This window comes from Pantherophis guttatus, chromosome 7, assembly GCF_059756535.1.
Source record: "Pantherophis guttatus breed Tessera chromosome 7, ASM5975653v1, whole genome shotgun sequence".
In the NCBI taxonomy this organism is placed as follows: Eukaryota; Metazoa; Chordata; class Lepidosauria; order Squamata; family Colubridae; genus Pantherophis; species Pantherophis guttatus.
The window spans coordinates 78,963,545-78,987,012 of NC_142069.1; the positions used below are offsets into that span (position 1 = coordinate 78,963,545).

Genomic DNA, 23,468 nt, shown 5'->3' on the forward strand with positions numbered 1-23,468 from the left:
GTCACTTTTTTCAGTGCTGTTGTAACTTCGGTCACTAAATGAACTGTTGTAAATTGAGGACTACCTGTAATTATCTCTGTCATTGAAATATCAGCAGAATGGGCCTGTAGACTGACTGATAACAACATTACGTATTTGGTTACAAAAGGTGATCTAAAGACATTGGATGTATTTCTCCCAGAATCAGCCTGTATCATCCCACCTGCAATGAAAATAATAGGGAAAGTTTAAAACCCAAATGTTTGGTGGCACTTCTACTACCTGCTGAAAAGAAAGTCCAATCGCCACTTTCATTTATAATTTATTTATTTATATTTCACATTTCTAGATTGCCCATCGACTTCAAGGAGGAGGAGCTTATTTCTTTAGCAGGAAAGCGTTTTCAAGTAAAATCTCTTTTCTCTTTTCCAATTAAATCAACTTTCTGAGCATTACAAAATGAACATTAAATTGTTGCTTCAAAGACCACTGAGTTCATGTGACTTAGAGCCTCACATAAGTGTTGTTGTGTACTTTGGAAAGTGCCAGTAGAACATTACACGGGATACCTCCATCTTAAGAGCCACAGAGGGTAGAGCTGGCATGGAGGGGCCACATCCCCAGCAGCTTGAAGTACAAGTGCTGGGCATCTCCCAGCTCTTGACCATATTCAGAAGAGCCATAGTGGCGCAGTGGTAAAAATGCAGTACTGCAGGCTACTTCTGCTGACTGCCGGTTGCCAGCAGTTTGGTAGATCGAATCTCACCAGGCTCAAGGTTGACTCAGCCTTCCATCCTTCCGAGGTGGGTAAAATGAGGACCCAGATTGTTGGGGACAATAGGCTGACTCTGTAAACCGCTTAGAGAGGGTTATAAAACACTGTGAAGCGGTATATAAGTCTAAGTGCTATTGCTATTCTTGATTAATTCTGTTAGTTACTGTAGGCTACTTTTGTCAGAGAAAAATGAAACAATATTTTAAAACTGGAATGACTGAAAACGATTTAAAACTGGCTCTTTGGTGGCCAGAAAGGAACAAAAGAGTTAACAGAAAATTCTATAATGGTTTATGGCATAGTTAAGATACAAGTGTAAATCCAGTAGCTGCTAGTTATATTGTACCAGTCTGGCTTTTGATAGCACATTGTGGAAATCTGTAATAACAGTCTGAAAGGCAAATTGAAGTTCCCGTTCCACTGAAACATCTGTATTTTTAAACAAAATACACATTTATTTATTAATAGAAATAGAAAAGAAGTGAATATATATTAATAAAAAAATCATTTTAATTTTGTTGTGCCACGCAAAAGCCGTGTATTTGAGTGATATTCATGGAAGGTTTCGGTATAGATTCTATTCCACAATGCTTTATGCAATAAAATATTACTCTGATTCAGCTGAATTTGGCTACTGATTAAAAAGCCTCTTTGGGGCATTCTTGGTGGATGCATTTCATTAAAGCAGGAACTTCGCAAGAGACTTTGCAACCTTATTTATCTGAGTGGGGCTTCTGCAGGATAATATCCTTGAGAATTATTATTAATACATTGAGAATCTGAATAATAGAAAGTAACTTGATAGAATGTGCAGGACTGAAGCAATTTAATTTCATAGGAGGGGGACAATGAGCATGTCTCTGAAGTTTTTAATTTACCATGCAATTTATTGTTCAACCATAGTCCACCTAATAATATTGTTTGATAAATTGCAATTAAATAAAATATGAGATGCTGATGAATAACCAAAAGAATACTATGATTTCTTCAATCACTCTTCATGGCTTAATAAGATCATCATTTTCAAAGAAACGTTTCCCAACTTTGGAACCATTTCACCTCTGTTTTCTAGAATAGGAATAGGAATAGGAATAGGAGTAGAGTAGAGTAGAGTAGAGTAGAGTAGAGTAGAGTAGAATAGAATAGAATAGAATAGAATAGAATAGAATAGAATTTCCAGTGCATAAGCTGTCAGTATACATATAAGCAAGAACGTCATAAATCATAGATCATAAGATACAATCAATAAAGTGATAGTCATAAGATACCAATAGGAGTAAGTAATAGGAAAGGTGAGAAGGATAATAATAATACAGCCCTACTACATGATTAGGCTAAGACAGTGCTGTGGGAATTATTTAACAGAGTGATGGCATAGGGGGAAAATTATCTCTGTGTCTAGTTGTTTTGGCATGCATATCCCTATAGCAGTGTCCAGGGTGGGGGGGGGGGAAGAGGAGTTGAATTGTTTATGTCCAGGATGTGAGGGGTCTGTAGATATTTTCTCAGCCCTCTTTCTGGCTCATGCAGTATACAGGTCCTCAATGGAAGGCAAGCTGGTTGCAATGGCTTTTTCTGCAGTGCTAACTATCCGTTGGGAGTCCGTATCTGTCCTGTTTAGTTGCTGTACCAAACCAAACAATTATAGAAGTGCAAGTGACACACTCAGTAATTCCCCTGTAGAACTCTATCAGCAGCTTCCTTGGGTAGGCTGAGCTTTCTGAGTTGGCGCAGGAAGAACATTCTTTATTGTGCCTTTTTAATGGTGGTTCTAATGTTAAGTGTCCATTTCAAGTCCTGGGAGATTATAGAACTCAGAAATTTGAAGGTCTTTACTGTTGATATTGTGCTGCTTAATATTATAAGACCGTAATGGTGAACCTATGGCACGCGGGCCACAGGTGGCACGCAGAGCCATATTAGTGGGCACGCCAGCTCAGCTTTGGGGTGCATGTGCGCGCTGGCCAGCTGATTTTCGGGCCTTCTGGGCCCACCAGAAGTAGGGAAACAGGCTGTTTCCTGCCTCTGGAGGGCCTGGGGTGGTGGGTGGGGAAGGCCCGTTTTTCTTTCTTACCTGGTTCCAGATCCTCTCTGTGTATCTGGGAATGGCGAAAACAGCCTTTCCCACTCCCTTGGAGGCTCTACGGAGGCTGAAAGGGCCCATTTCCCCACTCCTGGTGGGACAGGAAGTGACGTTTTTTCCTGTCCCCAGCCTCCAGAGACTCCTAGAGAGGCTCCTACAGACTCCTAGAGAGGTTCCTAGAGACTCCTAGAGAGGTTCTGGAGATTGGGGACAGCAAAAAATGTCACTTCCTGTCCCACCGGGAGTTGGGAAATGGGCCCTTTCAGCTTCCGTAGGGCCTCCAAGGGAGTGGGAAAGGCTGTTTTCGCCGTTCCCAGATACACAGAGAGGATCTGGAACCAGGTAAGAAAGAAAAACGGGCCTACCAGGCTATCATGTGCCAGGAGCGGGGGGGAGGGGGTTGCACACACATGCGCGTGGGCACGTGCGCGCGCAACCCTTCCCCGACCCCCCTCTCCTGGCACGCGATGACAAAAAGGTTAGCCATCACTGTTATAAGACATAGAACAGGAAGGCTTCGGTTAAAAATCTGCACTCAGTTTTAAGTTTTAAGAGTTCTATTCCAAGTTGTTCCGGCTGCTAGTTGTTCAAACTCCCATCCGAATGCAGATTTATCACCATCTCGAATGAGACCAATGGTTGTCGTATCATCTGCAAACTTCAGTATTTTAACAGAGATATCCTTTGAGATGCAGTCATTGGTATATAGGGAGAAGAGTAATGGAGAGAGCACACAGCCCTGGGGGAGGGGGGGCACCTGTGCTAATTGAACAGGTATTCAGTGTAATTTTACATTAGCTTCACCTGATGCTTCCTATCTGAAAGCTTATAATCCATCTCGAAGCACAGACAGGCACAGCTAGCTGAATCAGTTTAGAAAGAAGAATTTCTGGAATGACGGTATTGAATGCCGAACTGAAGTCTACAAAAAGGACCCTTGCATAGGTCCTTGGGGATTCAAGATGTTGTAAGATCAGTGGTAGGTTGCCCCCAGTTTGGACCGGTTCGCAAGAACTGGTAGTAAAACCGGCCGGAGGCTCCACCCACTGACCAGGACGTCATCATAGGTGATCTGCACATGCGCAGAAGCGCTATGCGAACCGGTAGTAAAGATAAGTAGAATGGATGAATAAAGAATAGAATAGAATAGAATTCTTTATTGGCCAAGAGTGATTGGACACACAAGGAATTTGTCTTTGGTGTATATGCTCTCAGTGTACATAAGGAGAATAAAATACATTCATCAAGAATAAAAAGATACAACACTTAGTGATAGTCAAGATTACTAATAAGCTATCAAATCCTACTATAAATCCTACAATAAAACAATGTAAATTGAAAGATACAAGCAACATGTTTATAATAATAATAAGTGGGAAGAGATAGATACTAGGAAGGAAGAGAAGAATAATAGTAATACAGTCTTAGTAAATTATTTGACAGTATTGTGGGAATTAGTTGTTAAGCAGAGTGATGGCATATGGGAAAAAAACTGGCCCCTTGTCTAGTTGTTCTGGTGTGCAGTAACAAATAATAAAATTAAATTAAAAAATAAAAAAGATAATGGGCTTGTCAAGTTCCCAGATGTGAGCCGCCAAACACTACGAGCTATATGGGAAGTTGGTATGGCTATGGCGTTTTAGTATTTTGTCTCGCTTCTTTTGATCAACAGCTTACTGTAGATCAGGGGTGTCAAACTCACGGCGTCATGGCGTCGTCACATGATGTATGGGGACCTTTTTTCCCCTTTGCTAAACCGGGTGTGGCCAGCGCGTGATGCATCTGGCCCACGGGCCAGGAGTTTATTTATTTATTTATTAGTTCAATTTATATGCCGCCTTTCTCCGGAGACTCAGGGCGGCTTACAATGCATTTTAAAAAAAAACATTATAAAAACATTTAAAAATTAAAACATTAAAACCCAATTCACACCATTCATGGCCGGATCTCACAAGATCGCAACAGCGAGATCAACGGCCCTAGGCCTGCTGGAAAAGCGAGGTTTTCACCGCTTTTCGGAAGGCCAATATGGTGGGGGTGGTCCGGACCTCAGGAGGTAACTGGTTCCAGAGAGCTGGGGCAGCCACAGAGAAGGCCCTCCCCTGCAGGCCCGCCAGCCGACATTGTTTAGCTAACGGGACCCGGAGGAGACCAACTCTGTGGAATCTTACCGGTTGCTGGGAGCTATGTGGTAGAAGGCGGTCTCGAAGATAAGCTGCCCCTGAGCCATGTAGTTTGACAGCCCTGCTGTAGATACCTTAATAAGTTACTGCCTGGGGGTGTATTTCCCTTTTGTAGGTGACAAAAAGGTATTTAGAGAACAGTTCTACAATGCAGCTGAATAGACTTCTGTATTATTTTCTTTGTGGATGCGACATGAACAGTAGTTCTGTTTCGCATTGTTTTCCTAAAATGGAGAACCTCAGCCATCTGACTCTTCAGCAGTAGTGAAATCCAAATTTTTTACTACGGGTTCTGTGGGCGTGGCTTGGTGGGCATGGTGTGGCTTGGTGGGCGTGGCGGGGGATGGATACTGCAAAATCTCCATTCCCACCCCACTCCAGGGGAAGGATATTGCAAAATCTCCATTCCCATCCCACTCTGGGGCCAGACAGCAGTGGTATTTGCCGGTTCTCGGAACTACTCAAAATTTCCGCTACCGGTCCCCAGAACCTGCTGGATTTCACCCCTGCTCTTCAGGCTGGGTTACCATTATGAGAGCGAAAACGTCTATTCTCAAGTTAATTCACGATCAGATTTACTGTTAAAATAAATTCCATGCACAGAATGTGAAATGACTTTTTATATGGTAGCATTTTCACCACACTCTTCCTCCCTTAAACATTGTGGGTTTTAGGAGAAGATCTGTTTTAGTCTATGGTATCCAGTGAAGAGGAGCATGGTAACACCTTATCTGATTAACCAATTGTATTAAAATGCATGAGAAATTGTATTAAAAGGGATTAAAAGCTTATACCTTTTACTTCCATTTATTGGTCAGAAAGATGCTACCAGGCTCCTCCTGATTTGGGTATTCCAATTAATAAGTCAATTGTATTTGACTTTTTTCCTCTAGTATCACTTATTTCTGCTCTTGTGGTAACAGAAATGAATACTTCACAGAAAGCTAAAGTGCTAATTATAGCTAAAGAGGTCATTTATATGAGGTTAAATGGTTTAATTAGAATTTATTTGAAGGTTACACAGGAGTACAAAGAGATGTTAAAGGGTTAACACATAAGAGATTACACTGTAGTCAGTGTTCTGTTAAAGTTTCAATTAATTTTTCCCATGGGTTTTTCACATTCTAATTTTCAACTAAATGAGACATCTGTTTCAGAAAAGGAAAATTTGCTATGGTTGTCATAGCAACTATCATTCTGTAGGAAAATTATTCCAAGAGTTATTTTACAACAGAAAGGCAGAAAATCAGTACATAAAGCAGCATCCAAGAGTGAGTAGAGATTCAATCTTTTTTGCATTTGACCTGTAAAAGTTGTTCATACATTTTTAACATAAGGTTAATTATACAGTAAACAAATTCTGTTGCAATACATTTTTCTCCCTAGAGTCTTTCACATTCTCCCTGGTAGCATTAATATGGAAGGGGGAAATGCATTGGTTCCCTTTGGGAAAGATGACCTATGAGATTCATAGCTTTTATGCTTCGTCATTAATACGTTTCATAGGTGAAAAAAAAATTGCGGGCATTTAGTATATTAAGTATATCTTTTAAAAAGTGCTTATTTTTCTTCAAGTACCTTTAATTTGTTGAAATCTTAGTTAAGTTAATTAAGTGGATGAATCGGGTGGGCTTCAAAAATTTTAGCAAGGGATTCTCTGCCCAGTTGCTAGGTGGGCGTGGCCATGGTGGGCATGGCCTAGTTGGCCACCTGCACCATGGGGGGGGCATTTTTGCCCTCCCCGGGCTCCAGAGGCTTTCCATGACCCTCCAGAAGGGTGAAAATGGCCTCCCCAGGCTCTGGAGGATGGAAATGGGCCCATTTCCGGCCTTCCTGAACTTCTGTTAGGCCCATTTTTCACCCTCCCCGAGGCTCTGCACGCACCCTGCACTTACCTGCTTCCAAAACAGGCCGCGTGGGGACTCCTGGGAGGAGTGGGGAGGGGTGGGTGGGGCCAGCCAGGAGTGGGATTTGGGGGTTCTCCGAACTGCACAGAATCTTAGCTAGAGGTTCTCCCTAATTCCCAGCAGCCCACCCCTGGAATGAATCATTGATAGCACTTAAAAAAAAATATCACTCAGAGGAAATATTAAATATCCTTGATATAATTCTGTAAATACAAAGCAACGATGTTTTTTCAGTGACGAGTCAAAGAGTTTTCAACTTGTTGGTGTCAAACACAATGAAAAATAAGCAGAAGCTTTGGAAATGTCAAGAAAAAAAAAAACCTGGAGACTTAAAAATCAAATCTTTTCTAGGCTTCATTTTTTTTTCTGCCAGATTTCTGGCACTCTCAAGGTTGTCAGAAGAGAAACAGCAGAATTGCAAATGTGCAAGTTTTAGTGTGGTGCTTATTTTTTTTTTAAAAAAAATCTTCAGGATGCATAGTCTGGCAGATATTAACTCCAGGTTTTGCAGCTACAAAGAACAAGAGGGAAAGGAAAATTTCCCTTCTGATTAATGTATTTTTTCCCCCACAAAGGAAGAAGCATTTTCCAAGAACAGAAAAAAGTCTAATGAATTTTAGGTCTAAGGATAACAATGGAGTTATGTATATATTCAGGGGTGGGCTTCAAAATTTTTAGCAAGTTTGCTAAACCCGGTTGCTGGGTGGCGTGGCCATGGTGGACATGGCTTAATTGGCCTCCTGCACCACAGCCATGGGGGCGTTTTTGTCCTCCTCGGGCTCCAGAGGCTTTTCTTGAGCCTCCGGGAGGGCGAAAATGGCCTCCCCAGGCTCCAGAGACCCTCTAGAGGCCAGAAATGGGCCCGTTTTTTGCCCTCTCTGAGCCTCCATACATGCCCTGCACTTACCTGCATCCAAAACGGGCAGCATGGGGATTCCTGGGAGGGGTGGGGTGGGGTGGAAGGGGCCAGCCAGGAGTGGGATTTCGGGGTTCTTCAGTTCCTTACGAGCAATATAGCTTTCTATTTTCAGTGCCATTGAAATATTACTGAATAACATTCCCTCTTTAAAGAAAAATAAATTGTTAAGCCAATGAAAAAGGACATATTTTTGAAGGACAATACAGTATAGGATCCTATATACTTACCTAACTGATTAGCAAAGAGATAATCTATTTCCTATGCTTGGTGGGTGGCCTGTGGTATATACATCTATGACAATGTCATTCTTTTTTCCTTTCATATGAACCCATATGCATTCAAAGAGGTTTTCATCCTTGGTTTTCTGCATTTCTATAGAGGTGTAGTGATTTTTTTTTAAATTTGATTTATATGCCGCCCTTCTCCAGAGACTCAGGGCGGCTTACAGTGCGCTAAGCAATAGCCTTCATACTTTTGTATATTTTATACAAAGTCAGCTTATTGCCCCCACAAACTGGGTCCTCAATTTACCTACCTTAGAAAGGATGGAAGGCTGAGTCAACCTTGAGCCTGGCAAGATTCGAATTTATTTTAATTGCAGACAGCTGGTGTTTAATTACAATGCCTTGTCTGCAGAGCTATCCAGGCTCCTATATTTCTTATATAAAATGCAATTCTTTTGTTAAGTTTGTTTTATTTGAACATTTTATATATATTTCCAGCAGCATATTTCAGTCATGAGTTTCATCTCACCAAGTTTTGATAATGGCAACTTTATACCTATCTTCATGTACTAGAACAGGGGTTTCCAATCTTGGCAACTTTAAGACTTGGGGACTTCAACTCCCAGAATTCCTCAACCAGCTTTGCTTGTTTGAAGTTGAAGTCCCCAAGTCTTAAAGTTGCCAAGATTGGAGACCCCTGTTCTAGAACTTTAAGTTCACCTTGTTTGTCCCTCAGACTTTGAGCATCTGAGTTCTTTTCTGGCTGGTTTTGCATTTGCTTCCCACACCCCCTTTTTCCCTTCCTTCCCGCCACTCTCTACCTCATTGTATGGTTGCTTATTGTTTGATTGGTCGTCTTGGGGTTTATACTTGGGATTAAGTCTTAAATCCTAAAGATTGGTCACCCTCCCCCTTCAATTTTATTTTAAAGCCCTTCAGATAAGCATTTATATTATTTTAAAATCCAATATTAATTAACCGTCTGATGCATCAATCATCAGGCAGATCCTTTCTTCATGTCCTTTCATGTAATGTCTAAAATGGCCATCTGATTTTAGGAGGCTTCTGTGCATACTACTAAACAGGGTGGATTTGATTTAAATCAAGTTGATTTAAATCACAATTTAAATCATGATTTAAATCACTAGTAAAAAGGCTTGATTTAAATCAACTCGATTTAAATCATGATTTTTAAAGAGCAGCTGTCATCTCTGCTACTCCTTTGACTCACTGTTGACTCACCGATAGTCCCAGTGTTGCAGAATAATACAGCCTCATGCTACATAACTAAGCTCCATTTCATGCTGAATAAACGAAATTATTTATGTATCTTAAATAGAAAACTATCTTACGATAGATTTTTACCCCAAAAGTTTTTTATTAAAATAAATTCAATAAAAATCCAAAAAATCCTATTTAAATCAAAAAAATCTGATTTAAATCAAAAAAATCCGATTTAAATTAAAAAAATCTGATTTTTTTGATTTTTAAAAAAAAATCATTGATTTTTATCCACCCTGCTACTAAAGCATTCAAATGGCCACAGGCATTTTCATATTTGAAAGATAGATGTTTATATTTTAAATCTGTGTTTTTCCATATGAGAAAAGCTCAGAACTTTTAGGACTCTTTAGTTTGGGAAAAAAGACCAATTATTGGTAAACCTTATTAATGCATATAAAAACCCTCCATGGCCTAGTTAAAGTGGGCAGGAAGTAATTTTCTCCAGATTATAGGAACTAAGTCTTATCCAATGACTCTGCTTGGAAAGAGGGAAAGAAGAGAGATAGGATGGAATCACTTCTTCCCCCAAGGCAAAATTAATGAGGAATGAATTCCTTGAAGATGAGCATCAGTCATCACACTTCTGATTGTCACTCATATCCTAATTACCTTACTGTTGGAGTACTGCAATGTATTGTCCATGGGGCTGCCCAAAAGCTACTGCCCAGAAGCTACTGCCAGTCCAAAAATGTAGCAGCAGGGACAGTGAGAGAGGCACCTCAATACTGCTCCATGAGTTTTGCTAGTTGCCAGTTGGCTTCCAATTGCAACTAAAGGTGCAGCTTGTCATCTAGAAAATACTTCCTGGCATAGGTCCAGTGGTGGGATTCAGCCAGTTTGAGCCGGTTCGGGTGAACCGGTAGTTAAATTGCTGGCTGGCTCTGCCCTTCTCCTCCTCTCCCCGCCCCTTGCAGGAGTCCTCATGCGCCCCATTTTGGCTCCCAGGTCAATGCAGGGAGGCTTCCTAAGCTCAAAATGGGGCCTAACCTTTTGCTTAGGTTCTCTACTTCAATACCAAATAATAAAACAACAATTTCAGTCTAGTTGTCTTTCTAAAGTTGATTATTTGACTAAAAATAAAGCAAGCCATTTTAAGATTCACAGTGAGACAATGCCTTAATTAGAATTTACCTAATTATTAACAAGATTTGAAGAACTCCATACCTAGCAAGCTGCTATAGAGGTGCTTAGAAGTTGACAAACCCTTTTGAATTTTCAATATTTAGGCACACAGTGGATATCAAAAGTCTACACACCCCTGTTAAAATGCCAGATTTTGGAGATGTTAAAAAACAAAACAAAACCAGAGCAAGATAAATCACTTCTGATTTTTTTCCATTACATTATTTTTTTACTTCAGAATTTTTTCACTTCAGAATTTCAATTGCTTCACTTCAGAAAATCACTTTGGAATTTTTCCCACTGTATTAGTTGTTATATTAAAGATGTTATATTTCCAGTATAGCATCTTTCAGATACATATATAACAACTATACAACACAATTTCCCCCTAAATTTTTTAGGGGGAAAATAACATTAAAAAATACAATAATGTGGTTGCATAAATGTGCACACCTTTCAACTAATACTCTATTGAAGCACCTTTTGATTTTATGACAGCATTCAGTCTTTTGGGGTAGGAACCAGTAGTAGCAATAGTGAGTTTCAAAAATTTTTACTACCAGTTATGTGGGTGTGGCTTAGTGGGCATGGCATGGTGGATGTGGCAGGGGAAGGATACTGTAAAATCTCCAATTCCCACCCCAATCCAGGGAAAGGTTACTGCAAAATCCCCATTTCCTCCAGATCAGCTGGGACTTGGGAGGCAGAGAATAGATGGGGGAGGGGCCAGTCAGAATTTTTACTACCGGTTCTCCGAACTACTCAAAATTTCCGCTACTGGTTCTTCAGAACTGGTCAGAACCTGCTGAAACCCACCTCTGAGTAGTAGGTTCCTCTTACCTTCACTACCGGTTTGGTACCGGGAGCGCACACGTGCTCAGAACCTTCTGCGCAGGCGCAGAGCATCCATGATGACGTCCGGCCGGGTGGGTGGAGCCTCCTGCCGCCGCCACTACCAGTTCGCGCGAACTGGGGTGAACCAGTAGAAACCCACCACTGGTAGGAACCTATCAATATGGCATATCTTGTCTTAGGAATCTTTGTTCACTTTTCATAGAAAAAGGGCTCCAAATTTGTCACACTGAGAGGGCATCTCCTTTGCACAGTCCTCTTCAGGTCACCCCACAGATTTTCAATTGAATACAGGTCTGGGCTCTGGCTGGGCCATTCCAAAACTTTGATCATCTTCTGGTGAAGGCATTCTTTTGTTGATTTGGAGGTATGCGTTGGGTCGTTGTCATGTTGAAAGGTGACATTCATCTTCATCTTCGGCATATTAGCAGAGGCTTGAAGGTTTTGTGCAAAATTGGCTGATATTTGGCCTAAAAATTTGCCCTAAAAACTAAAAATTGGCTGATATTTGGCCTAAAAATTTGCCCTAAAAACTAAAAATTGGCTGATATTTGGAAGTGTTCATAACTACTTCTGCCTTGACAAAAGTCCCAGCTGAAAGAAAACAGATCCAAAGCATAATGCTGTCACCGCCATGCTTCACTGTACTTCACTGTCAACATACTTTTGGGAATTATGGCCAAAAAGCTCAAACCTTGGTCTCCTCAGACCATAACACATTTTCTTACATGCTTTCGTCAGATATGATCTGGGTTTGTGTAAAATGTCACCGGGCTTGAATGTTTTATTTTCTTTGGCTTCTGTTCTGCCCCAGCTACGAGTCCCAAGAAGTGTAGCACACACACAGCTCCAAAAACTCCGTTTAATACAAACAGACCCCTTTCAAAATGCAGGCTATAATCACAAATGTCCTTATCAGCCTGCTATGAATTACAGAGATGAAACAAGACAAGGGTTGGCAATCAGCCCAGAAACCAAGTTGTAACAAAAAACTCACTCTCAAAATGCTCTGTGTAGGACCACACATTGTTTCCAGCAACATTTGCCAGCTGTGTGCGAACTTAAATAGGCTAAGGGAGTGGCCAATTAGTCCCAAGCCTTACTCTTGAGGAGACCTCCTCCTGAGTAGCCACTCCTGCCTTTTAGCAGCCCTGCATGCTCGAGCATTGAGAAGAGGCTCCTCCACTTCACTCTCTTCACTTGAAGGAGCCTCTGGAGGTTCTGAAGGCCCTGGCTGAGTCTCGGCCTCTGGCACCACATCCTCTTCAGCCTCCTCGCTGTCTGACTCGAGCGCCGGTTGCACAGGCTGCTGGCGCGACACCACACCAGTCTCCTTGTCATCAGGATCAGCCACAATCAGCGCAGGCCGCTGGCAGGCCACAACAGGCTTCCATCTTGCCACCCTACTCCACAGCCCAGACCTATGAAGAACATGAGCGATTATTGTAACATATAGTACACAACCAATACTTGCCAGAATTTCCTGTAGCTCCTTCAATGTTTCTATAGGCCTTTTGGCAGCCTCTCAGAGCCACCAGTTTTCTTTTTGTTTATTCATCAATTTTGGAGGGACATCCCATCCCACTGTGATGCCATATTTTCTCCACTTATTGATGAGTACCCTGTTTCCCCCAAAAGAAGACATCCCCTGATAATAAGGTCAATCAGGCTTTTGAGTGCATGGCAATAAGGCCAAGCGCTTATTTCAGGGTTCAAAAAAATATAAGACAGGGTCTTATTTTGGGGGAAACACGGTATCTGTGTTCCATGGTATATCTAATGCCTTGGAAAAAATTGTGTACCCTTCTCCTGACTGACACCTTCCAACAAGGAGCCCCTTGATAGTTTTAAGCTCTTTACAGACCATGGCTTTTGCTGCTAAGGGGCAATTGAGTAAGTATCCAAAAAAAAGTCCTACAAGAACAGCTGGACTTTATATGGGCTTGATCCGAGTCACTTTAATTGATGGCAGGGGGTACTGTTTACTATTTAACATCAGTTTGAATCTGATTGTTTAACTCTGAGCACAGTCACATTCCTACTTAGGAGAGGGTGTGCACACTTATGCAACCATGTTATTGTACATGTTTTATTATTGTTCCCCTCTAAAAGATTTTGGTTTGTTTTACAATTGAATTGTACAGCTTATATTTTACATTAAAAGTGGAAGAAATGAAGGGGTTTTTATAATTTATAGGTCATTGTCTCTAACGTGTCAAGGAGGGTGCAGTTGAACCTCTCCGGCTGTGGGTCCCCTTGTGGATGGTAGGGAGTGGTGAGCAACTTCCAAATGCCCAGCAGATCAAAGAATTGCTTGACGAGACTGCTCTTGAAATCTCTGCCTTTATCAGAATGTATGCACTGGGGTAATCCATAGTGAACAAAGAACTTCTCTACCAGAACCTTGGCTACGACAGTGCACTGGTCCTCCATTGGAAAAGCCTATGCAATGTACGTAGCTGGTGAAGTGATCAGTTATTACCAATACATTCCCCTGGACACTAGTATTTAGTTCCAGACATAGGTAGTCAATGCAAACTAGCTCCATGAGCCCTTGATGTTGAAGGTGGCCCACTGGGGAGTCTGGGAGGGGTAGATCTTTCTCTACACAAGCAGGACCGACAGTAGTCCTCAATCTCCGTCTTCATACAATGCCAGTAGAACCAATTTCTCACTGACTTGAAGGCCCTCTCTGGTACCAAATGTCCATGCAATCAGCACCACTTCCCTACGTTCTTCCAGGAGGAACAACTTCCACCTTTCCTTGAGCCCATCTGAGGGACCCTTCCGATATCAATATCCCATCAGGGGAGGCAACATACCCAAGGTAGGTGACCGATGGCTGATAAAACTGACATTTCTCCAGTGATAGCTTCAGCCTCTCTTCGTGGAGATGTGTCAGGACTTTCTCTAGGCGCTTCTTGTGTCATTCTGGTGTCACTCCAAAGATGATAATGTCATCTAGATATACTAACACCTCGATCAAATTCATGTTCCCTACCATTCATTCCATCAGCTGCCGGAAAGTCACTAGGGCCCCTGCTAAAACCTGACTCATCCGATTGTACCCTTAGAATATCAGGAGGCAAATGAAAGTGGTATTCTCATGATCGCCTGGATTCATGGGAATCTGGTGGTATCTGCTTCTCAGATCCAACACACTAAACTACTTTGCCCCTGATAGGTAATGCAGAGCATCCTTGATCTGTGAGGTGATAAATCAGGAGTGTCAAACTCAAGGCCCGGGGGCCAGATTCGGCTCATGGGGTGCTTAGATCTGGCCTGCAGGGCCGACTTGGAAACAGTGAAGGACCAGCCCACAGTTCCTCTGCCATTTTCGCTGGCAGAGGGTTGCAGGAGGCCGTCGCAGCCGAAAACGGAGCTCGGGAGCCCATTTTTGCTGGCAGAGCACTTGGGCCACTACAGGCGCCTCTGACACGACTGACGTCAAGCTGGCCACTCCCATGGACTGGCACCAGTCTGTGGCATGCCAAAAACTGGGCTACACAAACAAGCGAAGCCCCATTCATGGGATGCAGGCAGCACACAAAACCACATCCCCGCCGGTCCGCAGAAAAACTTCTCTTCACGAAACCAATCCCTGGTGCCCATAAGGCTGGGGCCCTCTGCTCTAGTTCAACCCCCAGTCCAGGCAGGAAATCCTATACCATTTCAGACAAATGGTTATCCAATCTCTTCTTAAAACTTCCAGTATTGGAGCATTCACAACTTCTAGTGGGAAGTTGTTCCACTGATTAATTATTCTAATGGTCAGGAAATTTCTTCTAAGTTCTAGGTTGCTTTTCTCCTTGATTAGTTTTCATCCATTGCTTCTTGTCCTGCCTTCATGTGCTTTGAGGAATAGCTTGACTCCCTCTTCTTTGGGGCAGCCCCTGAGATATCAGAACACTGCTATCATGTCCACCCCAGTCCTTCTTTTCATTAAACAATTACATCCCGAGGACATTCCTGCTTTGAACCACAGATCAGGAGCCACCAGCTTACAAGCTTGATGCAAAGAATGATATGGCCAAAACCCTAGAAATCCTGTTTGTTGGACTGTTGGAAGAAAGTAGATGGTGACAACATACTTACTTGAAGGACACGGGTTAGAATAGAATAGAATACCAGAGTTGGAAGGGACCTTGGAGGTCTTCTAGTCCAACCCCCTGCTTAGGCAGGAAAACCTATACCATTTCAGACAAATGGTTATCCAATCTCTTCTTAAACCTTCCACTGTTGGAGCATTCACAACTTCTGGAGGCAAGTTGTTCCACTGATTAATTGTTCTGACTGTCAGGAAATTTCTCCTTAGTTCTAAGTTGCTTCTCTCCTTGATTAGTTTCCACTCATTGCTTCTTGTCCAGCCCTCAGGTGCTTTGGAGAATAGCTTGACTCCTTCTTCTTTGGGGCAGCCCCTGAGATATTGGAACACTGCTATCATGTCTCCCCTAGTCCTTCTCTTCATCAAAGTAGACATACCCAGTTTCAGCAACCGTTCTTCATATTTTAGCCTCTAGTCCCCTAATCATCTTTGTTGCTCTTCTCTGCACTCTTTCTAGAGCCTCAAGCAGGGGTGAAATGCTACCAGTTCGGACCGGTTCGCCCAGACTGGTAGTAAAAAATGCTACCGGTTCCTTGAACCTGTAGTAAAAAAATGCTTTAAAAAAGTAAAAAAAAAAAGGTTCTGACGATCGCGCAGCACAGCTGATTGTCACACCTGATCATTGGAACCTTTTTTTTACTTTTTAAAAGCATTTTTTTTAAAAAAAATTGGGCATGCCCACCTAGTCACATGACCCCCCACCAAGCCACGCCCACCAAGCCACGCCCACAGAACCGGTAGGGAAAAATTTTGAATTTCACCACTGGTCTCATTATGTTCTCCCTTCCCCTAAAACTGTTTAGTAACAGAAGAGCAAGATATTATTTTCTTCTACTGCTAAATTAACTGTATTAATTGCACCAGTACTAACTACCTGGGTAGAAATGCCCACTGATTTTCTGTCCACAGTAAAAAAAAAAAAAGGTGATTTAATTGGTAGATTAAAAGCATGTACATCTGATCTCCATAAGCATCTCATTCTGATACTCGGATGAGGAAAACGTGGACATGGTAGGGAGAACAACTACAGGGAAATAAATAAATCAAAGGGAAGGAGAGAAGATGCTTGAAAGAGTATCTTTTTAAAAAATAGGAAAGGACCATTTTTAAAGATTTCTACAGCCTACTGTCCCAGTAAATTCTTATGCTAGATGACACTGATTCTCTCTGAAAAAATAGTTTGTATTCAGAATAGCTCTTGGTGTGCATATTTTTACATATATTTAAGTTTGTGTGTAATCTTGATAGAATTTCAAACGTACACATTTAAAAATCAGGAAAAGGGCAGACAACATAATTTTCTGAAATGCTATTAATGCATCAGTACTATGGAAACCGTCATTACAGCTTTGAGGGCAATTTCTTTGGATTTTGTCAAGCAATGTACAAGGAATAGTTCAGAAGACTTTCAAAGAATTATCTTTTTTTTTTTAAATGCAGAAAAGGAGGTGGTTTCATGTTACTCCAAAAAGGCATCTCTGAAGAACGAGTAGCTGATATCGAATAGTCTTCAAGCTGCACTTATTATAAAGCTTATAAAATCATACCAGCCTTTCATTCTTTCCTTATGGGACAGAGCAAAAGCAGCAGTCAGTTAGCTAGATATGACAACCAACACATTCAATTTTTGATACAGTTTTTATTATTAACATCCTGGCCTTTGATGTAAGGAACACTACATCAAAATAGCAACTGCAGAACAAAAAGTTTGAATGTGAAAAATGAGAGTAGTAGATCTCATAGAGGGAGAATGTGGCACATATGTAACTTTTCCAAAACTACTCATCGTACATTTCAAATTTTGTAATCTACGGGTTAAAAAGGATCAACCCAACAGTTTTCCTAGATCTGATATGATCCAACAACTTGAACTGGAAGTGATATATCCAGTGGTGGGATCCTGCCGGTTTAACAACCGGTTCAGTGATCATGTGTTGTGTGTATGTGCTTCACGTGTACACAGTTTTGACACAACTGAACTTCCGTGTTACTTCTGGGGACTAACACAGCTGAGGCGCAGCAGTCCGCTCTGCCGCGCGAATCAGCTGAGAGGATTAAGGTAAGTAAAGCGCACAGGGACGGGCGGGTGGGTGAGCCCACCTGATCGTCAGAGCGAACCGGTTCACTCCCTGCTTATCATCAAAGCTACCGGTACGCCTGAACCGGTGCGAACCGGCTGAATCCCACCCCTGGATATATCTCAGCGAGGTTAGGAATATGCCCCTTCCTTCCCAGCCTGCAACTGGATATATATTTAAACAGCACTATCTTACTTAGCAATGCATTTCACACCTGGATTAGGGGGACTGACATGAAAGGTCTACCTGCCCCCCAGCTCTGCTCCACACCCCCTCCACACCTGGCCTCTTTTTTTTGTGAGAGGGTCTTCTGCAGATCTTAACTGCAAATGTAGTCAGAAGGTCTGACCTGACTTGATTTCCCTTATTAAAGTTCAGTGGAACAGGCTGTTTGCCAGGGAACCTGTGCAGTGCATTAAACATCATATGAATGAAAGCATCTACTTCTACTAAGGAATACCAGAACAACTGATTAATTGAGAATAGACGTCTAAAGGGTGGATACCTTTGTATATACCGTGTCTCCCCGAAAATAAGACCCTGTCTCATATTTTTTTGAACCCCGAAATAAGCGCTTGGCCTTATTTTCAGGGAGGTCTTATTATTTTGGGGCGCATGGAGCAAGATGGGGCTCCTCTTGCTGTCTTACCTGATTTCCAGCTCTGTGTTTAAATATTTTCAGGGAGGGCTTATTTTCGGGGGGAGGCTTATTTTAGTGCATGCACTCAAAAGCCCGATTGGGCTTATTAGCAGGGGATGTCTTATTTTCAGGAAAACAAAGTAATTTATTGCATATTTTTGTTTCTAATATTTATTTCTGAAAAGCAGAGATAAGTATGGGATTCTTTTATATTGTTAGTACTTGTTTTGTTTCTTTTTAGGAGAGTTGCTGCTAAATAATCACAGCATAATAGACCAAGTCATCGCAATTAAAAGACTGATAAAATACGTGTCAATTTAAGGCATCTTGCATTTTATCTTTTAGGAGTGTAAAAATATTTTGAGTCTTGCTTACTTTAGTTGCTGCTGCTGTTCCTTCTTCCATGTCTCAATCAAGAATGAAGCCAACTTCTTGGCTTTGTCGTTGGTCAAAACTTAAGTCAGTATCGATATCCCTAGTACAGGTCTCCTGCGTGAGCAGGGGGTTGGACTAGATGACCTCCCAGGTCCCTTCCAACTCTGTTACTGTTATCTGACATGTTTTTGGTAGTAGTCGACATACCAGCAGATGGGCCGGGCTCTGTATCTCTCCACATTCACTCTCTACAGTTTATAGTGTGCTGTTTTCATATTAAATGAGCCACAGAGCCGCAAATTCTACGCTAATCTTCTTCTTCTAATACAGTATGATAGGTGGCTAGTATGAGGCCATTAAGTACGGTAGGTTTGCATTAATAGAAGAGCCACATTCGGAAAGGAAATGTGAATGCCGCATTATGAAAAGAAAGCAAAATTGTATCTGTCAAAATAGCTCTGTAAATGAGTAAGATATAATTCATTTGGGTAAAGCACACCTAGCAGTCTTTGGGGCAGGGCAGAGGTGGTATTCAGCCGGTTTGAGCCGGTTCAGACCAGTTCACACGAACCAGTAGCGGAAATTGCCCTGGCTTTATGCCATCCTATTTAGGCACGTTTTTAAGGCCGGGTGCATGCGCGGAAGGTGCGCTCACCAGCAAAGCACATGCGCGGAAGGCCGGGTGCATGCATGGACAGGGCGCGTGCACGCGTGCACATTTGCAAACCGGTAGGGAAAGTAAGTGAATACCACCCCTGGGGCAGGGGTTCAAAACATGCCATTGAACATGCCTTTTTATATGTGTCAACGCTAAAAGGAGCATTGGGTCCTTGGGATTTTAATGAATTGAATGGTAATATTATGCAATTGATATAGTCCTTTACTAGATGAATCCATTCCAAACTTAACGCCATGGTATTACAACTTTCTTTTGGTGTTTTCCAAATAATTTTACCCTGTGAAAAACATAATATTTTCCTAGTTTGTTAAAATTTAAAAAAAAAAGGAAAAAAGGGAACAAAAATTAAAAGCTGGTGTCCGTGAAAACAGCTCTACAAAAATCAAAAGAAAAAAAGTTAATACAGGTAGCCCTCAACTTACAACAGGTCATTTAGTGACCATTCAAAGTTACAATGGCACTGAAAATGATGACTTACTACAGTTTGTCATCATGTGATCACAATTCAGATGCTTGGAAACTGGTTCATAAGTCAATGGGGAAGCTGGATTCATTTAACAACTTGGTTACTAACTTATCAACTGCAGTGATTCACCAGAACTGTGGTAAGAAAAGTCATAAAATGAGTCAAACAAATGTCTCACGGACCAACAGAAATGTTGGGCTCAATTGTGGTCATAAGCTCGGGACTGCCTGTATCTCTTGTATTAAGTGTGTGCACTGATTCTCCTATGTTTCAGGTTAGGCCCTTATCATGCACAAATGCTTCCGTCAAGGAGACAAAAATACTTTTCACAGGTATTTTGCATGCAGGAACTCACTTTAATAAAGAGATTATCCGAACACAGGCAGGGGTGAAATGGTCCCGGTTCGGACCGGATCGCCCAATCCGGTAGCGATGGCGACGGGTGGTTCGGAGAACCGGTAGCAAAAATCCCTGCCCCCCCCTCCATGCCCAGCTGAGCCACGCGATCATCAGAGGCTTTTTTAATTTTTTTTTTTACTTTTAAAAGCATTTTTTCTTTGGCCGAGGTTCTATTCAAGAGGTTGTAAAAAAAATGCTTTTAAAAGGCTCTGATGATCCCAGCTGAGTTGCCTGATCGTCAGAGCCTTTTAAAAGCATATTTTTACAACCTCTTCCACCGAAGAGGTTGTAGAAAAAAACCTTTTAAAAGTGTAAAAAAAAAAAAACAAGTTGGCCATACCCACCCAGTCACATTACAACCAACCCCCCCCAAGCCACACCCATAGCAAAATTTGTAGTAACAAATTTTACATTTCACCACTGGAACACAGTTAGGAGAATCAATGCAGACATCCCAAACTAAGCATTTTACTTTACTTTAGAGGTCATCTACACTGGCTCAAATGTGCTAAAATTAGTAAAAGCGTAATATTCATCGCTTATTAATGAATATTCTTTGAAAGTAGATATGGTAATGCTTTTTTTTTTTCAGATTACATGGGCGTCCATGCATTATAAATAAACTCAGAATTGCAGTGGCACAACGCATGCTTCTGTAACATTTTGAGTTGAGCTATTAGACACATCACCTGTGTGGATTCAGAGGCCTTCCCCTCTTGTAGTGGGGCTCAGCTGGTTAACCACAGCATGTATGAAGCATTGAAGACTATCTTCTCCTTTCTTTGGCAGGCAACCTTGGTTTTATGGCTGGGGCTTTAATCTTCCACGAGGCCAAGCGCTCTTAGAGAAATGGAACCTAATTCCAGATGGGATAGACATTCTTATTACACACGGACCGCCTCTTGGTAAGAAAATGCTGAAAAAACGCTTATCTGGTTCAGTTCAATTTATATGTCTCTGCTGTGTCTTTGTGGACAGATGACAATTTTGAGTCTTTGCCTTTTCCATGCAGCTCTTCAAATGTAAATTGGTGTGTTTCTGAGGTGCTTTTCGCTGAAATACACTAGTAGCCAGGGGTGGACTTCAAAAATTTTAACAAGGGGTTCTCTGGCTGGTTGCTGGATGGGGGTGGCCATGGTGGGTGTGGCCTAGCTGGCCTCCTGCATCATGGCGGGGGGCGGCATTTTTGCCGTCCCCAGGCTTGGAGGCTTTCCTCGAGTCTCCGGGACGGTGAAAACAGCCTTCCCAGGCTCTGGAGGCCCTCTGGAGGTCAGAAATATTTCGGGCCTTCCCGAACTTCCAGTAGGCCCATTATTCGCCCTCCCCGAGCCTCTGTGCACGCCCTGCATCCAAAACGGGCTGCCTGGGGACTCCTGAGAGGGGCGCGGTGGGGTGGGCGCAGTGGTGGGTTTCAAATAATTTAACAACCGGTTCTCTGCCCTTAGGATTTCTTCCAACAACCAGTTCACCAAACTGCTCAGAAAGTTAACAATCGGTTCTCCCAAAGTGGTGCGAACTGGCTGAATCCCACCACTGGGTGGGTGGGACCAGCCAGGAGTGGGATTTGGGGGTTCTCTTAACTGCACAGAATCTTAGCTAGAGGTTCTCCCGAACCCCTGCGAACCCCCAGCAGCCCACCCCTGCTAGTAGTCCATGTCTGCTTATTGCCCTAACATTAGTAAAGTCTCTTGATAGAATTGGCCTTCGTTAATCATTGAGAATAAAATAATTCAAAGTTAATGCTAAGTTAAATTCGCATTGCAAACATTTAAAATGCATCTTGCTGCAAGAGAACACTGTATCTCCCAACTCAAAGTTTCTACAAGTTAATAATCATACCGGTATTTCTCAAGTGATCAGGGCACCATTAGATACTATCGAGGGCATTCACACAGCCAGTGGTAAAACAAACTCAAGATGGCAGCCACAATTTGTATTTAAAGCTTTGACCCTTTTACGTGCAGCATGTATGAGGCTTCACACCAGCTACCATCTTGACTTTTTTTACACTCCCCACTGCAGATGCCCCTAGATCCTTTGTCTCATACCCAACTCTCATTTCCTCCCTTTCTGTAGTCCTTCTATCCAGGACATAGCATATAAGCGATGCTTGAGCAGGCTCTGCAGGAATGTTTGGGACACTACACATCCTCTTCACAACCTGTTTTCCTTGTTACCTTCTGGGAGTTGTTCTGACCTAGCCTTCCCCAGCAGCACGAAGCAAAGTCTTTCCTCTCCCACAGTCTTTCAAGTTAGTTCACAATTACCGACCTTTATCAGGCTTGGAGAGTGGCCAGGCTGATATCTTTCAGACTCCACACTGTAACGGACAATACTTGGCAAGAATGCAGGAACAGATCTTCACCCAAATGAACTAATTGTCTCCTACAAACTCCTCTCCCCTTCACTCCTCTTTATTCTCTATGGGAGGGGCCATTCACTGTCCACCTATGGCTTTACTCCTGAGTCGACCCTTGTTCCTTAGCTGTTCCCTTTTCCTGGCAGCTCTGTGCATGCGCACACTGGGAACAGCCAGTACCGGTATAGCCAGCTGACGCCATCGCTGGTTATTGGGGGCGAATCATTGGCCCCCACGGAGAGGGCCCGCAACTTGGGTGTCCTCCTGGATGCGCGGCTGTCTTTAGAAGGGCATATGACAGCCGTGGCCAGGGGGGCTTTTTGTCAGGTTCGCCTGATACGCCAGTTGCGCCCCTTTCTGGACCCTACGCACGGTCACTCAAGCACTCGTCACTTCTCGTCTGGACTATTGTAATGCTCTCTACATGGGGCTCCCCTTGGGGTACACCCGGAGGCTCCAACTGGTGCAGAATGCGGCTGCGCGGGGGATTATGGGAGCGACGGGGCGCTCCCATGTGACTCCTCTCCTGCGCGAGCTGCATTGGCTTCCGGTGGACTTCCGGGTGCGCTTCAAGGTGTTGGTGATCACCTTTAAAGCGCTCCATGGCTTAGGGCCAGGGTACTTACGGGACCGCCTTCTGCCACCAATAGCCTCCCACCGGCCGGTTCGCTCCCACAGAGAGGGCCTCCTCAGGGTGCCGTCGGCCAGACAATGCCGGCTGACGACCCCCAGGAGGAGAGCCTTCTCTGTGGTGGCACCTACCCTATGGAACAATCTACCCCCAGAGATACGAGTGATCTCCAACCTCCAGATTTTTCGTCGGGCCCTAAAAACTCATTTTTTCCAGTTAGCCGGTCTGTCTTGATTTTAGGGTTAGTTTTAACATTTTAATATTGATTTTAATTGACAAGTTTTAAATTATGGGCCAAATTTATAAATTATTTTAACTTTATTTTTAACTGTGATGTTTTGTATAGATGTTTTTATCTTGGCTGTTCACCGCCCTGAGTCCGAAAGGAGAAGGGCGGTATAGAAATTT

At 42.7% G+C, this 23,468-nt stretch overlaps 1 protein-coding gene across 6 annotated transcripts in view; it reads left to right on the top strand.

The window, feature by feature from the left end:
* The window catches only part of MPPED1 (metallophosphoesterase domain containing 1), a 95,712-nt gene that overhangs the window by 58,916 nt on the left and 13,328 nt on the right, over positions 1 to 23,468 (top strand). For all 6 annotated transcript variants that reach the window (XM_034442022.3, XM_034442029.3, XM_034442028.3 and 3 more), the window contains exon 6: positions 20,860 to 20,975. In XM_034442022.3, coding sequence (XP_034297913.1) covers positions 20,860 to 20,975 — 116 coding nt within the window. The remainder of the gene's footprint in view (positions 1 to 20,859; positions 20,976 to 23,468) is intronic.